General features: G+C 38.3%; 1 protein-coding gene across 1 annotated transcript in view; it reads left to right on the plus strand.

Moving 5' to 3' along the window:
• The first annotated feature begins 976 nt into the window (after positions 1–976).
• The window catches only part of Ccdc73 (coiled-coil domain containing 73), a 99,152-nt gene continuing 77,586 nt past the window's right edge, over positions 977–22,542 (plus strand). Inside the window, exons 1-3 of the mRNA XM_052183131.1 lie at positions 977–1,118; positions 8,221–8,292; positions 19,768–19,839. Coding sequence (XP_052039091.1) covers positions 981–1,118; positions 8,221–8,292; positions 19,768–19,839 — 282 coding nt within the window. The 5' untranslated portion in view covers positions 977–980. The remainder of the gene's footprint in view (positions 1,119–8,220; positions 8,293–19,767; positions 19,840–22,542) is intronic.

Here is a 22,542-nt window from a genome sequence, read left to right on the forward strand (position 1 = left end):
TAGTATCAATAAATGTGCACAGAAGTATACACATATACATATATACATATGTACACATGCATATATATGTATACACAAAGAAATCCATGCATTACTGGTAAAATTTCTATAAACTGTATAAATTATACCATTATCATATACATTTTAGTGACTGTACCATTGTTAAACAAGGTGGTAATGCTAGAGATGGCTTCCCTGTACTACTCTTTTTTTTTTAAATTTTTTTTTTGGGGGGGGTTGGATTTGGTTTTTTCAAGACAGGGTTTCTCTGTATAGCCCTGGCTGTCCTGGAACTCACTTGGTAGACCAGGCTGGCCTCGAACTCAGAAATCCGCTTGCCTCTGCCTCCCAGAGTGCTGGGATTACAGGCATGCGCCACCACTGCCTGGCCCCTTACTTACTCTTACAACTGCTTTTGAACCTATAATTGTTTCAAATTGAAAAGGAAAGTGTCTTATAACCTGACTCATACACCTCATAGGTTGAGACATTTAACTACCTAGATTTTAATAAAAAGCAGTTACTAAAGGCCTCTTTAAATTGTATTGAGTTTAAAATTTGTATTACTATTAATTAGTGTGAAGATTATCTTTGAAAAACAGCTTCATGTAAGCAAAGTTTAGAAAGAAAATGTTTATCTGTCTTGGTATCAAGCTGCTGGTAAAGGGCCAAACCTTGCTTGTAGTATTGGAACTCAGCCATCACAAGTTTGGTGTATAGGGGCAGAAAATGTCATCTTTAACTATACTTAGGTACCAGAAACCCTCAAGCCATGAGAAATAGAATAGAACAATTGCTGCCAAGTGTTTTTGTATGACTATTGGAGAATGAGGGATAGCAACATTGTGATTTAATGTTGAACTTTGAGAGTTATGAGATAATGTTTTATGGTAACTATAGTTTTTCTAGAAAAATATAGGTAAATGATCTTTTATTACTTAAAACTTTTTTGAATTTCAGGAAATGAAATAAATACTAACATGGAGGACAGTTTCAACACCAAATCATCAGCATCTACCTTCACTCTTCAGAGTTCTTCAGAGACAATGGTTTCTATTCAGCTCCTCGATTTCAGAACTAGTTTACTCGAAGCACTAGAAGAGCTGCGTATGAGAAGGGTGAGCCTCTCTGAAGGGTTTGAATAGAGAGCCTTGACGTATTGCATTTTTTCTTTTAACAAAAGAAGCCCCCAAACAGCCACTTATTTATAAAGAAAAAAAATACAGGTTTGTGGAGTTGGTTCTCTCCTTCCTTTTTCTCATGGGTTCTGGGGATCAAACTTGACCCCTCATGTATTTACGGCTACTACCTCTACTCACTGAGCAATTTCCACAGCCCAACCCTGAGAAAGAGAAAGGGGGGCAAGCTAGAGACAGAGACATAGACATAGACAGAGACAGAGACGGAGAGAGGCAGAGACAGAAAGACACACACCATAGGCCAATTTTCTTGATTGAGTGAGAGGGTCCAGCTCAGATGGGGGATGGTATGAGTCTGAGCAAGCTAGAGAAAGCAAGCCAATAAGCAGCACTCCTTTATGACCTCTGCCTCAGTTTCTTCTTCTAGGTTCCTGCCATCATGTCCTGTCTTGAATTTCATGAACTACAAGCTGCAAGATTAAATACACTCTTTTTTCAAGTTGTATTTGGATATGGTGTTTGTGCTGGTTAATTTTTATGTCAGCTTAATACAAACTAGAGTCATCTGAGTGAATGGAACCTCAATGGAGAAACTGCCTCCATAAGAGCCAGCTGTGGGGAAGCCTACAGGGCATTTACTTAACTAGTGATTGATGGACAAAGGCCCCGGCCATTGTGCATGGTACTTTTTCAGAAGATCTTTAGTTTTGGTCCTATATTCCGTTCTATTCCTCACATTATTTAATCCTTCCTGCTCCATTATTCCACTTTCCCCTTTATCTTTCTGTGTTCTTTCTTCCTTTCCTTGAAAGTTCACCACAACATCTTACTAATTTTCTGATCTCTGTGGGTGTTTCAAATGAAACACATCTATCTATCTATCTATCTATCTATCTATCTATCTATCTATCTATCTATCTATCTATCTATGTATCTATGTATCTATGTATCTATGTATCTATGTATCTATTTTTGTCACAATTGGTATGGTAGGCCTTTTAAATTTTTTTCAAAATGTTATATAAAATATGTTTTGGTCATATTCTTTCCCCTTACCCAATTCCTCCCAGATCCTCCTATTTTCTACTAACCCAACTTCATAGTCTTTCTCTCTTAAAAACAAATAAAATCCCAAACAAACACAAAAACAAAACAAAAAGCACACACACAAGTACATGCACACATACAAAAGGATACACATATGTGTGCTTGGAGTTGGGGTGGGACTTAATGTCTGTCTCACCATCTACATATTGGGATTTTGTCTGGTTTGAACTTGTGCAGTGCTGTTGTAGTCTCTGTGAGTTCATGTATGTTTCAGCCTCATTGTATCTGGAAAATACTGTTTCCTTGAGGTCATCCATCACCTCTGGTTCTTAAAAACATTCCAGCATCTCTTCCACATAGATCTCTGAGTCCCCTCTTTTGAGGGGAGGAAGATACACATATTTAAAGATTCAATGTTAACATCCATAAATAATTTATTTTTCAGTTTTAAGAGACTAGTCTTACCATGTAACTCCGGTTGGCCTGGTATTGTTGTGTAGACCAGACTGACCTTGAAATTCACATGCCTGTGTCTCCCAAGTGCTGGGGTTAAAGGTGTGCATCATCATGCTGGGCTAGATTGGTAATGATATAATTTGAAACAATGGGGTGCTTTAAATTAATAAAGATATACAAATTAACAATCTGAATCAACAAAATGGTTCATATTGAGTCTATAGTATGTGCACTGTAGAATTTTGATTCCATTTCTTATTTATTTGTTTTGAGGCAGAATCTCCTGTTTTCAGGCTTGCCTTGAACTGGTGAAGCCAAGGATGACCTTAAATTCCTGATCCTCCTGCTTCTGTCTCTGAAATGCTAGATTTTAGACATGTACCACTGCCAGCTTGGGATTGAACTCAAGAGGGCTTTATTTATGCTAGGCATGCTTACTGTCAGTTCATTCCAAGGCTTAGGTTTGATTCAGACCCATGGATTACTGATAAGGAATAGAGATGCTCAGTAATAGCACAGGGGTCACACATTTAGGATTTGGGAGGCTGGCATATGACTTGAGTAGGGAAGGAATTATGTTAAATTGAAAGCCTGTTTTACTGAAAACAACATAGAAATTCCTATTTCAATGTGGGATTTCAAGGTTTTTAAGCAAGATATATTTCTTATCCAAATCAGTTGTATAATGAGAATGAAAGACTTTCACCATTAAAGCCTTGGGAGTATTAAAATATCCTTTTACTTGATGTGCTTTTATAAGCCACTTCTGGGTTGTTTTTGTTTTGTTTTGTTTTTGTTGAGACAGGGTTTCTCTGTAGCCCTGGCTGTCCTGGAACTCACTCTGTAGACCAGGCTGGCCTCGAACTCAGAGATCCACCTGCCTCTGCCTCCCAAGTGCTGGGATTAAAGACGTCGCCACCACCGCCCGGCCTGGGTTGTACTTTAAGATGATTCAAGTTTTGTACATACAACATGCCGTGCCAGTAAACAACTATGTTACCGCATAGTATTCATTAGGATAAAATTATAAATAAAAATTACTTTACAAAAAAAATCTGTTAAGTATCAAAATAGTAATAAGTCCTTAGGTTCTAAGGACAAAATTAAACTGAATTTTGGGTAGTCTAAAGTAACAAATGATTTGCTAAGGAAACTGAGTGAACACTGGACACACAGTAGTGTAATATGTAGCAAATAACCTTACACTACCTTTTGGTGCCCAGAAAATCAGTGCAGTTACTGTTGACTGGATCATTATAATGTGTAGAGCACATACCTTTATTTTACACAGAAAATTGATAACTGAATATTAGCCATACTGCTAAGAGTAGCATTGTTATATATTTATACTTTCATGGCATTTCAGCTTTAGGTTTTTTACTAAACTTATTTTTAATTTTTAGCTTTTATGTTTTTCTTCTGTTCATCATGCAACTTTTAAAAGTTTTAATAAAATATCTTTTGAGATTGTCAGTGAAGGAAAATAAATTTAGCTAGAAAAATCCTATCTTCCAAGTTCAATAAAGTATCCTAGAATATAGAGCCCTAAAAGTGCTTATTTTTTATTAGATGCCTTAGGACTACAAGGATTTAAGTGTTTTTACAAAAACAATAAAAGAGGAGTAATTTGATGGTTTATTTACTCTTTATAACCTTTAGAAAGTGTGTGGTTTTTTTTAAAGTGCTTGCTTCAGGCTGTAGTTTTACAAGATGGGCTGTGTATTGGTCAGACCCTTTCAATTCTTGACCCTGAACAGATTTAGGGACATAGCACATACAGCAGGCACATGTTCGGGAAGCCCAACTGTAACTGGCACTTTTACTCTCCTTTCAAATTTATAATCTGTCTGCTCCAAAATTGCTCAATTCAGTTTCTCTATGTTGTTTCATAAAATACTATGCACTTTTTTGTATATTTTCTTAGTCTAATTAGTCAAAAATTACTTATGATAATATCTCTGATATTGATAAAAATACCTATAAGTTCATTTTCAAATAGTATTAAAGCAGCAGTTTTTATTTTAGCAAATTATTAGGAAGTTTTCTGATATGGAAATTATGTAAACATTCCTATTGTTTTTTTTAAACTGTTCATTTTTTGTTTTTAATTATGTCCATGTGTGTATCTTTGTGAATATGTGGATATGAGTGTGGGTGGCAGTGGAAGTGAGAGATATCAGAGTCCCCTGCAGCTGGAGTTACAGGCAGTTGTGAGCTACCTGACCCAGGTGCTGGGAAGTAGAACTCAGATCCTCTTTAGGTGATGCCATCTTCCAGCCCTCATCATATCATCTGAAAATAGTGGTATTTTGACTTCTTCCTTTCCACTTTGTATCCCTTTGACCTCCTTTTGTTGTTTAATTGCTCTGGCTAGAACTTGGAGTACTATATTGAATAGATAGGGAGAGAATGGACAGCCTTGTCTAGTCCCTGATTTTAGTGGGATTGCTTCATGTTTCTATTTAGTTTGATGTTTATTGCTTTTACTATGTTTAGGTATGGGCCTTGAATTCCTATTCTTTCCAAGACTTTTAACATGAAGGGATGATTAATTTTGTCAAATGCTTTTCAGCATCTAATGAGATGATCATGTGTTTTTTTTTTTCTTTGAGTTTGTTTATATAGTGGAATGGATACAGAAAATGTAGTACATTTATATAGTGAAGTACTACTCAGCCATTAAAACAATGACTTCATGAAATTTTCAGGCAAATAGATGGGACTAGAAAATATTAAGAAAAAAGCTCGGAATACTCATGATACAACTTACAGACCATATGAAGGTCAAGAATAAGGAAGATCAAACTGTGGATGCCTCAGTCCTACTTAGAAGGAGGAACAAAATAATCACGGGAGGTAGAGGGTGAGCAGGACTTGGAAGAGAGGAGGGAGAGAGGAAAAAGGGGGAGCAGGATCAGGTGTGGGAGGAGGCTGGGGAGATGTACAGAAGTTCAGGAAATTTAACATAGGTGTGTAACGACGGGGAACTGGGGGTAGCCAATGGAAAGTCCCAGAAACCAGGAAAGCAAGAGGCTTCCAGGACCCAACGGGGATGACATTAGCTGAAATACCCAACAAAGGGGAGAGAGAACCTGTAGAAACCATATCCAGAGGTTAGGGATGGCCCCCAGTTGAGAGAGGGGGACCCACCCTTCTCAATTTTAACTCCAAATTGCTCCTGTTTAAAGGAAATACAGGAACAAAGAATGGAGTAGGTAGGGACTAAAGGAAAAGTCATCCAGAGACTGCCCCACCTGGGGATCCATCCCATATGCAGCCACCAAACCCAGACACTTGCTGATGCCAAGAGGGGCTTGCTGACAGGAGCCTGATATGGATGTCTCCTTAGAGGCTCTGCCAGGCCTTACTATACAGATGTGGATGCTTGCAGCCAACCATCGGATTGAGCAGGGGGATCCCAATGGAGGAATTAGGGGAAGGAGCTAAAGGAGCAACCACAAAGGAAGAACAACAATATCAACCCTCCAGGCCCCCTAGAGCTCTCAGGGACCAAAACACCAACCAAAGAGTACACATGGAGGGACCCATGGCTCCAGCTGCATATGTAGCAGACGATGGCTTTATCTGACATCAAAGGGAGGGGAGGCCTTTGGTCCTGGGAAGGCTTGATGCCTCAGCATAGGTGAATGCTAGTGCTTTGGGGAGGGAGTGGTGGGTGGATGGGGGGAGCACTTTTATGGAAACAGGGTGAGGTGGAGGGGGAGGTTGAGGTTCTCAGAGAGGAAAAACCTGGAAGGGGATAACATCTGAAATGTAAATAAACAAAATAATCAATAAAAAAAAAGAATGCAGTATTTAAGAGACTTTGGAGACAGATAATTTGGGGTCAGTTATAAGCTCTAGAATTAAGAATATCTGTAGGCTTAGTTATTTGGTTGGTCTTGAGGTCCTTCTCTGACATTCCTTGACAATGGACTGTAACCTGTAAGCCAAGTAAATCCCCTCCTCCCTGTGCTGGTTAGTTTTTTGTAAACTTGATATGAACTAGAGTTGGCTGGGCTGAGGGAAGAGGAAAGAGGGATTGCCTCTGTTAGACAGCCTATGGGCATATCTGTGCGAGCATTTTCTTGAGTGATGACTGATTGGGAGTACCCAGCCCACTGTGGGTGCTATCACCCCAAGGTGGTCTTGTACTAAGACAACAAACTAAGGAAGCCAGTAACCAGTGTTGCTCCATGGTCTATGACTCGGGTCCTGCCTCCATGTTCCTGTCTTGAGTTGTTTCTTTGGCTTCCCTTGTTGCTGGAAAATAAACTTGAGCTGAATAAACCCTTCCCTCTCCCAAGCTGCTTTGGTCATGGTGTTTGTCACAGCCCTAGGAAGCAAACAAGCATACTGAGAAGCCATCCCTTTTCTTGCTCCAGCTAGACTAGCAAGAATACTTGTCTTATAACATTGTCTTCTGGATCAACCAATATATATATATAAAACCAAGAACGATATCATGATAACATCTTACAGCCTACCTACTACAAATAGTATAACCATGCTGACATGACAAAAGCATTATCTTCTACATTAAAAATACTTCAGAAGATTTATTTATTTTATGTGTTTGAGTGTTTTACCTGGCGCTCTTGAAGTTCAGAAGAGGATCCCTGATGTCCTGGAATTGGAGTTAATTGTGAGCCACCATGGAGGTGCTAGGAATTGAACCCAGGACCTCTGCTGAGTAACATGTGCTCTTAACTGCTGAGCCACCTCCAGCCCTCTACTGCATTTTAACACAGCTGTTTTGGGAAGAAATGCATGCATATAGTATGTAATACACATAAATGTATTTATTTTTAAATATACTTCCATTGTTACTCAACCTGGCTTTGAACTTGAAATCCTCTGTCTCCCTCTTGAGTAGGTGAGCTAACAGTATTACCATCTCTGGCCAGTTAGCTTTAATTATAATAATGTATTACTGCAAGTGATTCTAATGTTGCCTTAATTTTTCATGTAGCATATAATGTTGGCATTTGTTAGCATGGTTCCGTTTTATAGTTCACTTTTCATAGGCATGAGTCAGAAAATCATCATTAGTGGTAGTTATTCATAAAATACTCACCCACAAGGGACTGCTTTTAGAGTGCAAGAAACTCCCTTATTGCAATGAGATAATAGGGTATGCATGTTTGGAAGTTTCTGGGAAAGGTTGTTTTTGAAGACATTTCTATTATTATTTTGTTGTGTGTGTTCATGCTATAGCATGTGTGTGATGGTCAGAGGAAAACGTTGTAGGTAGGTTATTTCCTTCTACTTTTATGTGGATTCTAGGATTGAACTAAGACTATAAGTCTCTAAAATTCCTGTCCTCCTAAGTCTTGATTTTACAGGTGTGTGCCAGGATTCCTAACCACTAGCTAGGAATTCTAGATCCTAGCTAAATTCTAGATTACTAGATTGATATAGGGCCACAGTCCTCTGCTGCATTTATACATTTAATTTGCAGAATGCCAGGTTTTCCCCTTTGAGTGAGAATTTGTACCATTTCTGTCTCTCTAGAAAGAGCTGGAATGAAATGTCTGAACTTTTAATTTTCATGGCATTCTTTTTCTTTTCAATTTAGGAAGCAGAGACTCAATATGAAAAGCAGATTGCTAAAATTATTATGGAGACACAAGAACTGAAATGGCAAAAGGTAAGTACTCCCCTCCCAGATCATCATCTTCAGCATCTTTGAAATACATTCCAGGGACTGGAGAGGCAGCTCAGAGGTCAGGACCACCTGTTGCTCTGATAGAGGACCTGTGCTCTTTTCCCAGCACCCAGTTGGAGCTCACAATCATCCGTAACTCTAGTTCCAGGGCATCTACCCTCTCCTGGCCTCGGCAGACTCCAGACATAGACATGCTATATTATATATACCTGCATATATATATGCAGGCAAAACATATATACACATAAAATGAAGCAAAGTAAATCTTATATTCTAATTCTTACGACAAAATTAATGTTTAGATTTCTTACATGTATTTGGAGGTGATGCATCATTTAAAACATGGGCTCTGGACAGTTCACACCAAAATTGTTGATATTTGTGGCTTCAGAATTTTAAAGCTTTCTGAAATTACACTGAGGACAGGTCTGCTGAAAACTTCTGTTTGCATCTAACAGTTTGCATCTAACCTCCTAGTGTGGGAAGGGAATAGTGTTTATGAAAGTACTGAGAGCTCAGAGGTAGAACCATGCTTCCCCAGGTGGTGTTGCATCATGTAATCAAATAGAAATCTGTGATCTTATCCATATATAGCATTTATGATAGCACTTGATATACCTTTTTATCAAAGTAAAGTTAACACATACAAAGAATGAAGGTTAGGTTGATGGTTCCTCTCCTTAAGGGTAATATTTCAGACAAAGATGTCAAATTACAGAGTTTAAATTTGACTAGAAATTATGGGAAAGTTTAAAGTAAGACTAGCCCCATAATTGTACAGAATATAGGAGTAACCAGGGCAGGGTTATTTGAAGGGCAGATCTATACTTCTATTCATGGAAAGAGAAAACAAGGGGAATACTAAGTACAAGTTGAATTGTGAGTAGATTTTAAAATGCAACTTGTGCTTGGTTTCTGAGTTTGTTTGAGACTGTGTCTTTCTGTGTCCAGTCTGGTCTTGAATCACCTCAGGGATCTTCCCACCTCAGCTTTCCGAAGAGCTGGGACTAGAGGGATTTTCAGCTGTGCTTGGCTACATTTCTTTTACAGTTAGGAAGAATCAACAATATTAAATTTAGAATAGTAGGGGATGGAGAGACTGTTCTTCCAGAGGAGCCAGATTCAGTTCCAGTACCTGTATGATGGCTCACAAATGTCTGTAACTCGAGTTCTAGGAGGTGCAGTGCCCTCTTCTGGCCTCTGGAGGTACTAGGCATGCAAGTGGCACACAGACATACCTGGGGCAAAAACTCAAACAGATAAAAAATTTAAAATTCAGTAATTCTCTAAATTAAAAAATACAATGTAATTATTTTTTTATTTTTTTATTTTATTCGATATATTTTTTATTTACATTTAAAATGATTTCCCCTTTTCTGGTCTCCCACTCCCCGAAAGTCATATAAGCCCTCTTCCTTCCCCCTGTTCTTCCACCCACCCCTTCCCACTTTCCTGTTCTGGTTTTGCCTTATACTGCTACACTGTCTTTCCAGAACAATGTAATTATTTTAAACCTAGAAAGAGCATTTTTGGAGTACTTAGGCTGATGCCAAGGCATTTATGGAATAAATATAGAGGAATAGCCTGGAAAGCATTGGAGTAAAAAGAGGATGATGTAGTGGGACTTTGACCTTTGAACATATTATAAAGCTATAACAATTACAATAGGGCTAGTGTGATGGCTCGGTTGGTAAAGGAACCTGTTGCCAAACTTGATGCTAGAGTCCTTCAACTTTCCAGCCTGTGACCTCCACACGTGTGCATGCACGCATGCACATACCTATGTGTACAAATAAATACAGATTTAAAATGTTAAAATAGCTCTGTTGTATATAGGAATATATTTTTAGTAAACACACCATAATAGAGTCCAGAAATAGCCAAATAATATAGTAACTTAATTAATCATAGAAAACTTTAAGGTCTACAAGGAATAATAGATTAGTAAATAAATAGTATTATATCTGGGTTTCACTGGGAGAAAAATAAAGTCAAGATTCCTATAGTACTTTACAAAGTTGTATAAATGAAGAAAGTGACCTACACTGTCAGCAGCATGAATAAGAAGTACTGAGCTGTGCTGATCCGAATATCATCAAACAACCTGTTAAAACAGCTGTATTTATTAGAACTCATCATAGTGAGAACATTTTATAATCTTAAGTTTTCAGAAGGGGCACATGGGAATCATAAAGCGGGTTTTGGGTTTATGCTCCAGTGTATTTAGGCATAGTTTTAAATCAGGATTGATTGGGATTGACACATTTGTGATGCAGTATTTTAGGTTAGGTCAAGGTAACAGTGTGAGGATCTTGAAGTTAGTTTTGAGAATGAAGTATTATTTTATAAAACCAAGTAAGCATCTTAGTTTATGCATTGGTCCAAAACAAACAGTGACACAGCTTTATTTTTTTTTTTAAAATATGTTCTTATTAAAAACTCTTAGGAACAAGTTCTCTCTTTCTCTCTCTCTCTCTCTCTCTCTCTCTCTCTCTCTCTCTTTCTCTTTCCTCTCTCTCTCTCACACACACACCCCACACATACACAAATGATTTTGAGACTGGTTTTCTCAGAACCTCTTACCTCTGAATGTTTTTTTTTTTTCTTTTCAAGTGATTTCAATTCTTTTTTTGTTTGTTTTTTGTTTTTTTTGTTTTTGTTTTTGTTTTTGTTTTTGTTTTTGTTTTTGTTTGGAGACAGGGTTTCTCTGTCCTGGCTGTCCTGGAACTCACTCTGTAGACCAGGCTGGCCTCAACTCAGAAATCCGCCTGCCTCTGCCTCCCAAGTGCTGGGATTACAGGCGTGCACCGCCACGTCCGGCAAGTGATTTCAATTCTTAGTACTCCTTCTTCAGTTTGACCTGGGGATGAGACCATTTTTATTTAGAATGTAATAAATCAAGTCTATACTGTTTTATGAAGTCACGGTAGCAGGTATGGTTGAATATGGAGGTGGATATTTATATTACATATGATATATTTTTTATGTTATAGTATATATTATATATTATAATATATATTATATATATGTGTATTTGTGTATGTTTCTTCTCTTTTTTGATCATTGGTTCATTAGATAGAACAGTATCTATAAAAGAGTATTTAAACTTGAGTATCATATTAGACATGAAAAATGCCAAGGAGAAAGATCATTATTGGACTGTAGATTACTCATAAATTAGTAGCTAAGAGTACCCTTTAAACCAAGAGAATAGAAGCCATCTTCAAATCACAATTTTGACCTATTGTTGGACTCCTCCTGCAGGTGGCCAAGAAGTCAGAAAACAATATTCAGGTTAATGACATTGGAGATGTCATTTAAGAAATCATATGCATTTTCTCATTGAAGGTTCTGGATTGTTAACAAGGAAGAAATAAAATACATAGGCATGCATAAAGATGTAAAAACCTCATAAAGTATTGCAGTTGGTGACTCTGATGATCTAGATTAGAAGTCCACATGCTTTTTATGTACAGAACCATATGGTAAGTATTTCAGACTTTGTGGACCAGATAGTTTTCCATCACAGCTATTTAACAGCCATGGGTGGTACTTAGATGAGTAAGTATGTTATTCCTTTTTTGATTTTTTTCTTTTAAACTATTTAAAATTTGAAAAGAATTCTTAGCTTACATGTCATATAAAACAGGTAGCTGGTCCAAGCTGCCCCACAGGTCTTAGTTTGTTGGTTCATCCGTCCTTCCTTCCTTCCTTCCCACCCCCTTTCCTCTCTCCTTTTTCTCCCTCCCCCCACCTCTTTCCTTCCTTCTCTTTCTTCTTTCTTTTCTTTTTTCCTCCCCTCCCCATTCCACTCTTTCTTTCTTTCTTTCTTTCTTTCTTTCTTTCTTTCTTTCTTTCTTTCTTTCTTTCTTTCTTTCTTTCTTTCTTTCTCTCTTTCTTCTCCCCCCTCTTTCTTTCTCTTTCTTCTCCCCCCCCCCCCCCCCCCCCCCCCCCGCTCTCTTTCTTTCTCTGACAAGATCTCACTTTGTAGACTATGGTGGCCTGGAATTCACTGAAATTCCCTACCTCTTCTTCCTGAATGCTGGGATTAAAGGCATGCACTACTATGCCAGATAGGTTCTAATTTCTTGATTCTTGACCTAGACCTATCTCTGCAGGCTCAGTAGTAAAGGCTGTCTGTACTGTATATTTTCCTTCCTGATTCATTTCCTTTGATTGGGAGTTGTTTTAGTTCCTGAAGACAGTCTGTTTCTAAAGTTTTCTTAGCATTTTCTTTTTTTTAAATATTTTTATTTTCTATATTCTTTGTTTACATTCCAAATGATTTCCCCTTGAATCTCTTGGTAGCATGGCAGTCTAGGTATTGGAGGGTGAAACCTAATATCTATTCATTTAGGAGTTCCAAAGATATGTCCTGGAGTGTTCTAAAAGGCCAAGCAACTGATTTTTCCAACATGGTTTCTAGGTATTTCATTTTCTTTTGAGTAATTTCTAGAAGATACCTTTGAGTTTTAAATCATGTAGAAGGAATGTGCCAACATTCAGTATTGATATGATTTTGAAACATACTGTATAAATTCCTTGAAGTACTTTACTAGGTTTTTCTGAAGCAAAGAAATGCCTCAAACCAGGGGAGGAACAACCTTTTGTAATACAACCTCTAACAAGTTAGCATAGTGATATAACAACCCATGCATGCAGAGCTGTGGAGCATCACAGTCTGAGAAGGCAGAGACAGTGGGAGAGCATGGAGTGAAGAACACGGACGTGCTACTTGCTGTCTTTCTCTAAGACAGCAGATGATGGTGACAGCAAGTTTCTGAATTAGTGACAAGGCTCTCCAAGGTTTTCTAATAAAAATGCTGATAAAGTGAGTGCTGTGTCACTACAGAGCCTGCTTAGAAACATTCTTTCTACTCCCAGAACTGTAGCTCCATGGCAAGAAGTTGAGTCAATCCTGGGAAGAAATAGGCAGGGATGAGAACACAGAACCCTTTCTAGGGTTGATTTTAGGAAGCCCGTGTACAGGAACTGAGGTTTGGAATTTCAAGAATGAAAGTTTAATCACGAGGGTTCTGCTGACACAGGAAGTATCCAGGGACGCCCTCAGCAGTCTTAGTAAAACTCCTAGTAGTGCTACAGTTGAGTATGGGTTCTAGTCGCTCTTTGTTGTGATGGGCAATTTTATGTAAAAAGTTTTTGAGAAATTCCATTAAGGTCCTCTGGTGCCACCAAGTGTTTGTCCTGAGAGAGATTTCCTTGTGTAATTAACAATCACACTTCCTTCATAGTGTGAAGCCAATTGTGGACATTCCAAAATAGCCTTTAAAAATCTCTCAAAAGATTTGACTTTGGGGTACTCAGGACCATGTATCCTGAAGATTAGCCAGGGCTTTGCTTGGCCTTTCTAACCAACTTTGTTTGAGTGCATATGTGTCCTTAGGAGACATTGGAACATTGGCATGGTTGACTCTACAACTTGGATTCCTGCTGAAGTTCTGAACCTTTTTTGTTTCTACAGTATTCTGAAATCATAGGTATCTCCAGAAGCACACCTGATAATGTTAACTCACTTCTGATAATGGGCAAGCTTTCCTGAGTAAGATAAAATTGTCATCTTGGTTAGTTTTCCTCTGTTAAGGAATCATAATAAAAAGGGTCAGTGGTGACTGTTGTAGCATTCCTGGTAGTTTTCTATTTCAATTTGAAAACTTACCTGTCAACAAATAAAATTAAACCTAGATTTAACTTAGGGAGAGTGCCTCACCAATCAGCTTGTATCATAGTCATATGATAGTACTAGACTGTTAGAATTTCTCCTCCTTTGAATTATAAGGATTAACAGTCTTTTAAAATGTATTTGTAGTAGTTTATTATAAATAGTTTTCAAAAAGATATATTGTATATAAAAGTTGCTGATCATCAAAATATTCTTGAACTCTGTTCAGTCTTACAATAGAGGCAGGGTCTCACTGTATAGTCCTTGTAGGCCTAGAACTTGATGTGTATACCAGTTTGGCTTTGAACTCACAGAGATCTGCTTGCCTCTGCCTCCCAGTGCCAGGATTAAAAGTATATACCATTATACTTAGCTGATCATTTTTTCATTTAAGACTATATTGCATTTAAATTCTTAAATATATATATGTATATATATATATATATATATACATATATATGATAAGTACCAATATGTGTATATGTATGAATATAAAGTGAATAATATATAAAGTGGGAATGAATGGTATAACTGTGTATACATATGTATATATGGTTACATGTGTTGTGAAAAGCTGTCCTCCAGGCATGACATAGCTGTTGCCATCTTGAAATCAGAACAGTGTGGTAACTGCATGATGTCCTCCTAAGACTTGGCCTACTGGTGGGAGAGCACATGCCAGCTGCTAATACGGTGATGAGAAGCAAGCCTGGTTTACCACTCTTACAGCTGGGGTGGGGTGAGGTGTAAGGAAAGGAAAGTACAAAATATGTCTATGTTAAATAGCTCCATGTGGGGTCCAAAATCTTGAAAATCATGAAAAGAGTTTAGCAATGAAGAACTAGAAAGTGAGATAAAAAGGAAAGCAAGAACAAGGAAAGAGACATCAGGGAAATGGTGTGTGATGCCCAGGTCACCAAGATGGAGAAGACTGTTTTTCTGGTAGTTAAGAAGGAAGAACCTTGGTGCTAGCTAGCATGGGTGTGTATGGGTGTTTGTGGTCATGCTAAGATCCATGGTGAGTTGTATGATGTAAAAGAGGCTCTGGTGTATTAGATTGGTATATAAATTGGGTTTGGGGATGAGAAAAAGGGGAAAAAAACAGAAAAAAAAGGACAACATTCGGGTCAAGATGAAGTGTTTACCTAAAAATAACAAGAAACCCCTAGAAGGCTTTTAAGTCCGAGGAACAGTTTACTACAGGGGCTAATGCAGCAGCAGCAGCAGTCACTGTTGCAAAATAAAAGAGCAGTGCAGGTAAAAAGAATAGGATTTCATAGATCCAGCTTGCCTTCTGTAAAAAGGTCTCATACATCGCTAATGTCTTTGAGTAGCTTACAGATTGAGAAATGCATCTTAAATGCGTGCAGGCACACCTGAAGGAGCAAGGGTGGGAAACCAGTGTGCTCGTCATATAGGGCACATCTGGGAGACCTTGGGAGTTTTATGGTTGGATAAAATGCAGTTGAAACTCAACCAGGTGACTGAGAAAGTCTTAGAGGACTTTTGATTATGATTAAGGTCTGCTTCACAGGAAGACACACACACTTAGTCTGGTATGCCAGGGTGAAACTCGTGGCTGGGAAGGACATAGGCTTCGGCAGGGAAGCTATTATACTAAAGATTTCATTAATGTGATGATATGAGCATCTTGCTTTCCAGCCGTTTTTGTTTATACCCATTGATTACTGTTGCAGTTGGCCTTTGTCAGGGAAGCTTCTTTTCTGCAGTGGGCAGTGATTACCTTAGAGACATAATAGCCAAACTACTGAGAACAAATGATTGTTTCTTTGTCACAGACACCCAAATTTTAGCCTTAAATCAAGCTTTAAAATAATCTTACACAAGTATTACCCACTCCAAAATTCAGGGAAAATTGTGAAAGAGGAGGCAGAAAGAATGTAAGAGGCAGCGGAACGTGTTGAAGCTGGGGAACTCTGTCCTCCAGGCGTGATGTGACCATTGCCATCTTGAAACCAGAGTGGCCATGTGTGATTCCTCATAGACTAATCACAGCACTGGACTTACTAATGTTCCCTTGTGAAAGTTGGGGAGATTACAAGACAGCATACCAGTAGAGCATGAGACACCTCCTCTCTCTGAGGGTGTGTATGTATCATTAACAGTTGCTGGGAGTGGAGAGATTCCTTTTCAGTGGTATTCCATCTGTAAGTTACCCACATTCCTACAAGTAACCCCAGTTAAAGTCATTGGCTCACTAAACAAGACTGGAGTGGAATTGGTGTTTGCTTTGTTATTGCTATGTCATTGATGCTCTTTCTGGAATGAGTAGATGTTTGTTTCCCAGGAAAATCTCACAGAAATCTCTTTTAAGGAAATGGATGTAGTATGGATAGTCTTTTTTGTTTTGTTTTTGTTTGTTTGGTTTTTTGGATTTGTTTTTTTTTGAGACAGGGTTTCTCTGTGTAGCCCTGGCAGTCCTGGAACTCACTCTGTAGACCAGGCTGGCCTCGAACTCAGAAATCTGCCTGCCTCCCAGAGTACTGGGATTACAGGCATGCGCCATCACCACCCAGCATGCATAGTCTTCATAAAGGAGACTATCATATTTTTAATTTGGGGATCTAAGGGTAATTCACAAGTTGGAACAAGGTAAAATTTTGAGATTTTAGGAATATCACACTGTATAAGGGTATCATTGCCTCTGAGGTAGAAAAATTGTTTTAATATTTAGAGCAATTTCTTTTTGTAATTTTGAGGATAAGATGAAAAATTGAGGGTATGATTTTTTTCCCAAGGACAGTTTATTTTAAAATTTAAATATTTTATTTGGGGGAAATTCATACCCAAGTACTACATTTACATAACTTCCATCCATTTCTCTCTGACTTTTCCCATGTCCCTCCATCCCTTCTCAAATTCATGACCTCTTCTTCATTGTTGTTACTTAGTCCGTTAGTGTTGCTCATATGTAAATGTGTTTAGTGCTGACCCCTTGGCAAGGAATTTATCCCTGGAGAAAACTGGTTCTCCTCCCTTAGCAGCTATTGTGAAATCTCCTCCATCTATGTTGGTATGTTAACTGGTGTGGCCATCATGCAGTCTTGTTTAAGCAACTAGACTGTTGATATTTCCTGGGTGTAGCTTCCCTGTCACATCTAGAAGACAGTCTACCATAGCAAATGTCCTGGCCCTTTGACTCTTGGGACTCTACTTCTTCTGCTGTTACCAGCACAACAAGAGCAAATTTATTGATTTGCCTGCTTGTTTTTCTCATGTGTGTGTGTGTGTGTGTGTGTGTGTGTGTGTATGTATGTTGGTATAGAATTCCTTTAAAAAAAAGCTAAAACAAGACAGTGATTTCTGCTTCTGGTAAGTATCCACATATGTCTTTTGCAAGATGCTTCCTCCTGTTTGGTAACTATATTGTTAACATTTAGCTATTCTGTCTATAAAGTCATCAGTTTATTCTGCCTTTATTTTTCTTTTAAGTTTATTTTTGAGATAGTGTCTTGTGCTGCAGCTGTGACTGGTAAGAAACTCAATCTGTAGACTAAGCTGGCCTTGAATTCATAGAGATGGCCTACCTCTGCCTCCCAAGTGCCCAGCTTCAAGGTATGTTCTAAGATCTAAATTTGGAGATCACAGCTTTCTTCATTTCAATATTTGGGGACAGATCAGGTCCTGTATTTTTGTATTACAGGTGATGACAAAAATAACGAGGGAACTGCAGATCTTATCTTCAGAATTGACTCCTCAAAGTCTCCCAAACCAAAACCAAACAAAGTGTGTGTGTGTGTGTGTGTGTGTGTGTGAGTTCCATGGGTACACTGACCATGGAGTCAAAAGAAGACATTCAGTCCCTTGGAGCTGAAGTGATAGGCAGTGAGTGTTTAGATGCTGGGTGTAGGTGCTAGGAATGGAACTCTGGAAGAGCAGCAGTGTTCTTAATCATTGAGCCATCTCTGTAGCCCCTTGACTTTGATTAAAATATTTCTATTTTTTATTCTTTAATGAATGAAATATATATTCTTTATTATATATACAATGTTCTGCCTTCATGTAAGTCTTCATGCCATAAGAGGGCACCAGATCACATTATAGATTGCTGTGAGCTGCCGTGTGGTTGCTGGGAATGAATCAGACATCTGGAAGAACAGCCAGTGCTCTTAACCATCTGAGCCATCTCTGCGGCCCAAAATATTTATATTTTAATTCACTTAAAGTTAAATATTGAGCCTAAAGAATCAGACATACAGTTTTCATCAGAAAAAAGGAGGGGTGAAAATGGGATCATATATGTGCATAAAAAATGCCTGTGACTGGGGAGATGGCTCAGCGGGTACATGGGCTTGCTGTACGTGAATGAGGACCAGAGTTTGGATCCTCAGATGAGATAGAGTATGCCTGTAGCTCCAGTTCCTGCAGTGAAATTGGGAGGTGCAGACTGGACAGCTCCTGAACCTTCATGGCCAGTTAGCCTGGAGTACAAGGCAGTGCAAAGAAACCATGTCTCAAATAAGGTGGACTAACACCTGGGTTGTCTTCTGACCACCCCCACAACACACATAGACACACACAGACACAGACACACACAGATACAGACACATACACACACACATACACACACACACACACACACACACACACACACACAGAGAGAGAGAGAGAGAGAGAGAGAGAGAGAGAGGAGGAGGAAATAGTGAAATTCTTTACTGTGCCTTGGTTTTACCAAAAATAGGTTTGGTGAACTTGAAGAAGTAGATATCACTGACTGTATATGCCTATATAAAAAAAAATTCATCTCCGTGGAATCCCAGCCCCAAGACTATAATTCTTCTTGTGTACTAGGGAGGCTAATTTTAATAAATTTAGTTAGAATTTCTCTCTTTCTTTCCCCCTCTCCCACTTCTTTTCTCCTTCATTCTTTTCTTTTTTTGAGACAGTATCTCATGTAGTTCAGGGCTATTCTCGAACCTTCTATATAACCATGAAGGGCCTTGAATTTCTAATCTTCACTTCCCAAGTGCTATAACAGAAGTGACTTATTACAGCTGTCTTGGCATTGAAGAAAGCTTTGGAGTCAGCTATATCTAGAGTCTAAAAATTTTAAAAGCAGTGTATTTTTATTATGAATTAGCAAGTGTAAGCAAAATTTATAAGCAATTTTATGACCAAAAGATAAATTGATCCGAGTCATAGTTCAAGACAATAAGTAGAAATAAATGTGCTTTACAATATTTTAGTATTTATTTTATAGGTGTCATTGTACAATTGATTTCATGTATATGTCTACCACAGAGGTCAGAAGGGAGCATTTGATTCTCTGGAACGGGGGATGCCAATGGTTTGAGCTGCCATGTGATTCTGACGCAGTGTCCTCCGTAAGAGCACCAAGTATCCTTAACCTCTGAGACGTCTCCATAGGCTCCTGTGTTTAGCCTTTATTTTAATTGTAAACCAAATTGAGATTTAAAACCAGAAAATTTCGTCTGTAGAGATAGCTCAGCGGTTATGAGCACTAACTGCTCTTCTGAAGGTCCTGAGTTCAAATCCCAGCAACCACATGGTGATTCACAACCATCTATAATAGATAAGATGCCCTCTTCTGATGTGTTTAAAGACAGCTACAATGTACATATATAATAAATAAATAAATAAATAAATAAATAAATAAATAAATAAAACCCAACAAAACCCCAAAAAACTATGTGTGAAAAAAAAACCCAGAAAACTTACTAGACTTTGTTTTAGCTTCTCATAATTAACTTTTTATTTTCTCATAATTAACTATTTTTCTATAATTTTTAAAATAGGAGACTCTTCAGAATCAAAAGGAAGCATTAATAAAGCAACACAAAGAAGCAATGGGAGTTTTTAAAAATCAGGTAATTTTCATGATAATAGATTAACAAGTGCAGTAGAATATTTTGTATTTTTCTTTCTGCAGTAGGTTTTATGATAAACTATTATCTAAACACATAGAAAACAAAAATGAGAATATTATGGAAAGCAGGAAATAAAACTATTTTTTCCTTCTAACCCATGGTAGTATAGAGAAATTTGGAAAAAATGTTTTCTTGGTGATGTATCTGTCCTAAATAATTCCGGTATGTGCTCATTCATCCTCTTTCCTTTGTTACAGTACGCTGTTGTTTTACCTTTCCCATGTTTCCCATGCTGCCTCTTTACCAAAGTCAGTTGGTTGAACCGTACATGGTTCATGAGTCAACTCACCAGTAATTAAACATAGTAGGAAGATGTGAAGCCAGGCATGGAGGTACATTCCTTTAATCCTGGAGGTAGAAGCAGATGGATGGAATCTGAGAGTTCAAGCCAGCCTGGTCTATAGTGTGAGTTCCAGGCCAGCTAGGGAAACATAAAGAGTCCATGTCTGAAAACAAACAAACAGACAAACAAGCAACACAACAACAAAACAAAGCAGAAAACAAAACAAAAAAACCCCAAAAACCAAAGAAAGAAGATGTGAGTGAGGGAGGGATAGGCTGCTCTTACCTGCTGTCTGCTGAAGCCTCCATGAATAGCAACCATCAGTAATTGAAAATAAAATAAAACTCAGATATTTTAAGGAAATAAAAGTTATACCCTCATTAGGTGGAAATCCATCGTCTTTGACTTTCTCGGATTTATCTGTACTCCTTATGGAAGTGCCCTGAGATGCAGGGGAGCCTCTGGAAGGTGTTTCTTATGTCCCCCTGTCCTCTTTTTCATCTTCATTTTCATACAAGTGTGTGTGGAGAAAAAGAAACGCACATGAAAAATTAAACCTGTGTGTCTAACATTACTAGTTGGTTGAGTTTAGTGATAATTTACATCTTGGGATGAACTGTTTAAACAAGAACACTTTCTTCATTAAATTTGAAATAAGTCTAAGTAAAGTTATGAGTTTTAATTGAAGAGTAAGGGAACAGAAACCCAAGTGTAACACAATGTTCTCTGGACTGCAGAAGTCTGTATCTTTGCCATCACAAGAGCCTGGGCCCATAAGAACATCTTGATACCTGCAGGGTACAGGAGACATCTTCAGATTCTCACGCTTGCTTATGTTACAGTGCTAGAGCTTGATGGCAGGGCCTTGCACAGTTGGAAAGTTCTTTATCACTGTGCTGCATTTGTAATAAAGAACTGTTGAATGTAAATGAGGAGTGGAAGAAGAGAGACATCTCAAAGAAAAACTATTGCTGAAGTCCTTAATGCTGGTTAGGATATTTTATGTTTTCCTTAGTTTGTTTGTTTCTTCCTTCCTTCCTTCCTTCCTTCCTTCCTTCCTTCCTTCCTTCCTTCCTTCCTTCCTTCCTTCTTTCTTTCATTCTTTCTTTCTTTCTTTCTTTCTCTCTTTTTAGTATAGAATAGTTTATTTAGGGCATGGGGAGGAGAGTCAAGAAGGTAGTAGAATCAGAGAAATGCAGATGGAGAGAGAGAGAGGGAGGGAGGGGAAGGGAGAAGAGAGAAGAGAAGGGGAGAGGAAGGGAAGGAAAGGGAGAGGGAAAGGGTGAAGAGAGGGAAGGGAAGGAAGTAGATGCTATGAGCACATGCAGAGATGGGGAAAGGGAATGAATGGGGAGGGGGGAAGGGAAGGCTATAGCAAGAGAGAGCAAGAGAGCAAGAGCAAAATATTCACTTTCATTTTGCTGTTTTAAAATAACAATTGTTAGGGGCAGGGCCTAGACCCTCCCCTATACATTTGTAGTAAATATGCAACTTGATCTTCATGTGGGTCCCCTAACAAGTGGAGCAGGGGCTGTCTTAATCTCTATTCCCCACAATTGGATCCCCTCCCGTACCTGGCCTGCCTGGTTGGGCTTTAGTGGGAGAGGATGCACCTAGTCCTAGTCCTGCTGGAACTGGATGTCCCAGGGTGGGGTGGTACCCAAGGGGGGCTCCCCTTCTTTGAGGAGACAGAGGGGGAAATGACTGGAGGGATTGGTAAAGGTGGGATTGGGAGGAGAGGAGGGAGGTGAGGGCTGTGATCAGGATGTGAAGTGAATAAAAAGAAATAAATTATTCAAAATAACATTTTAAAAATAAAGGTAATTTTTTTCTTTCTTTCTTTTTTTTTTTTTTTTTTTTTTTCTTTTTTTTGGTTTTTTGGTTTTTTGGATTTGGGTTTTCGAGACAGGGTTTCTCTTTATAGCCCTGGCTGTCCTGGAACTCACTCTGTAGACCGGGCTGGCCTCAAACTCAGAAATCCGCCTGCCTCTGCCTCCCAGAGTGCTGGGATTACAGGCGTGCACCACCACCTCCCGACATAAAGGTAATTTTTATTTCACTATCATAAGTATTTAAGCAATACTTAATATTAATACTTAACAGGTTATAACTATTGCTCATGCAAATACAAATGGTATGATTTCATAAAATTATACCTTTAGAAAATGATACATGCTATTGCTTAAAAGTAGATAGTAAAATATTCAGATATTTAAGATTTTTGGAGGGTTAAACCAAACTTCAAAGAAATGATTAGTGTTTTAAGTGATTTAGTTATTTATGTGCTACAGTGATTATCTTTCCTCTTTCATATTTTCTGAATGTGAGAACATGTTCAAACTGTATAAACTCAATATAGA

This window comes from Apodemus sylvaticus, chromosome 5, assembly GCF_947179515.1.
Source record: "Apodemus sylvaticus chromosome 5, mApoSyl1.1, whole genome shotgun sequence".
NCBI lineage: Eukaryota > Metazoa > Chordata > Mammalia > Rodentia > Muridae > Apodemus > Apodemus sylvaticus.